The 2158-nt window shown below is 56.8% G+C and overlaps 1 protein-coding gene across 1 annotated transcript; it reads right to left on the bottom strand.

The window, feature by feature from the left end:
* Window positions 1-452: 452 nt before the first annotated feature.
* JKF63_02934 (uncharacterized protein) lies at window positions 453-1910 on the bottom strand (the record flags this gene model as incomplete). Its single annotated transcript, XM_067898958.1, has 1 exon — window positions 453-1910. One exon carries the CDS (start codon window positions 1908-1910, stop codon window positions 453-455), a length of 1458 nt encoding a protein of 485 aa, XP_067755402.1.
* Window positions 1911-2158: the final 248 nt, after the last annotated feature.

Genomic DNA, 2158 nt, shown 5'->3' with positions numbered 1-2158 from the left:
TGAGGCACGTGGATGCCGGCAGCTGCATCCTGTCAGTGCTGTTACTCGTCATTGCGCCGTTTAGCTGCGCTGGGGGAGCCAAATGGGGGGGGGGAAGGAGGAGAGAGAGATCAAACAAAATGAAAAAAAATAAGCAAGACAGATGAGTGTCAGTGCGCCAATGAGGGACGAGATGGGAGGCGAGAAACCAACCACCGGGAGGAAAGTCAGACACGAGCGAGGGGTAGGAATATATGTGTGACAAGGGCCCCACCTTGCCCCACGTCTATCCTTCCCTCCCCTCCCACCCCCAAACCAGAAAGAGCGACCTAGCCGGGGGAAAAAGAGGGGGGGGTACATCGCCACGATTCACGCACAGCTGCCGAGCCCTTTTCTCAGCTCTCATACACCATATCTTTCCTCTCAGCGGGGGGGGGGGGGGGTGGAGAAGGTGCACGCACACCCGAGGCATGTTAGTCGAAGAAGCCGCCCCCGTTCGAGCTCTTGAGCTGACGCTGAATTTTCTGCTTCTGTCGACCCTTCTGCACATTTCGGTGAAGGTGACGGTTAAAATCGTGGTTGTCCTTGCGCCGAATATTTTTGCGAATTTGATGCTTTACGTGATCCTCGTTGACTTCACCGTCAGGCAAAAAATTGGCGTTGCGGTTGGCGCTCCGGGAGTAGTACTCGCCTTGGCGCCGCTCGCGCGCGTCGTCCATGGCCTTGTCGAGCGACTCACCCTCGCTTACGTCGTCGTCGTCGTCCACTTCCTCCCCATCCTCCTCCTCGCCGCCCTTGGAGCGGCCGGGTATGCCTGTGAACCTGTCTACCACCTTACTCGCATCCACCTTGTCAGCGTCGCAGCTCTGTGGCGCACGCCTCTCAACATCCTCTTCACTTAAGTCACTGTCGCGCTCCTGCGAGCTGGTCTCGTCTTCGTCGTTGCGAGCCCGTTGGAAGCCCTCTTCCATGAGCCGCTCCAGATCCTCTTGTTGCCTGTGCGTGAAATGCCCACTCGCGTACACCTTCTTATCCAGCTCACCCTTCCGCACTACATTGTTCTCCAGCGATGGGAACCATGTAGTCTCTACCTTAAAGCGGCGCTGGAAAAAGTTGGCGAGGTTGCGCACATCGCGTTCAAAGAGCTCGGAAGCGTTGGGGTGGTTGATAGAAATCATCTGCGGAAAGTCAATCATGATGACCTGTTGCTCGTCGGTGATCATCAAATTGAACTCGTTAAAGTCGCCATGGACGAGCCCAGACTCAGCCAGCCTCACCATCAGCTCTAGGGCGCGACGGTAGACCTTGGTAGCGTCCCCAAGCTCCGTTATGTTGTTTAGCAGGGTGCCGGGAACCAGTTCCATGAGCAGTGCGTGCCGGTTTTGGTCGATAGGCTTCGGAACCGGGAAGCCCTCATCATACAGCACCTTCATGAATGAGTACTCCTTCTGTGAGGCGAGGCGCGACAGGTAAAACCAGCTTTCACCGTGGCGAGTGCGGCCATTACCCTTGTAGTCACGATTGCGCGTTACACTGCGAAATGAGCAGCGACCAAGACGCTGCAGCTTGAGCACGCAGTCGTGCCCGGCCTCATCACGGACTAGTATAATATCAGATTCCTTTCCGCAGCCGATTCGGTGCCCCACGCCTGTGCAGGTGCCGCGCTTGCTAAGTGTGCGCAGCGCCAGATAGTCGTATGCGCCGTACTTCATGGCGTAGCCATCATACATTGTATTTTCGTGGTGGATCATCTTGTGCTTGAGGAGGTTGTTAAGCCGCTTGCGGCACCCGCCATGAGGCAGCTGGGCGATACGCTCGACGAGCGCGGTTGGGGCGACGTCGTGGTTACGCATGGCCATCTCGAGTGCCGTGAGCACGCGGAAGTCCTCATCCTCCAAGAACCGGAGGAGAGTGACGTCTAGCTTCACCATCACTGAAGAGAGTACAGTTGCGCCGGTGGAAAAAAAAAAGGAGGGGGAAGAAAACGAAGCCGTTACGTTTGCGCTATGGCGCAGAGTGGAGCCCCAGCTTGCTGTTGTATGGAGTGTAACGTCGCTTTTTGCGTGTCATAATTGATGTGTGACGATCCAGGACCGTGGATGTGTGGGGGTGCGTGTAGGCGTTTTGGTATTGGGTGAGGGAAGAGGGGCGGGAGGGGGGGGGGGTGATGCGCAGGAAG

Source organism: Porcisia hertigi, chromosome 30, assembly GCF_017918235.1.
Source record: "Porcisia hertigi strain C119 chromosome 30, whole genome shotgun sequence".
NCBI lineage: Eukaryota > Euglenozoa > Kinetoplastea > Trypanosomatida > Trypanosomatidae > Porcisia > Porcisia hertigi.
Note: the sequence above shows the minus strand (reverse complement) of the source record. Positions and strands in the feature narration are given on the sequence as shown.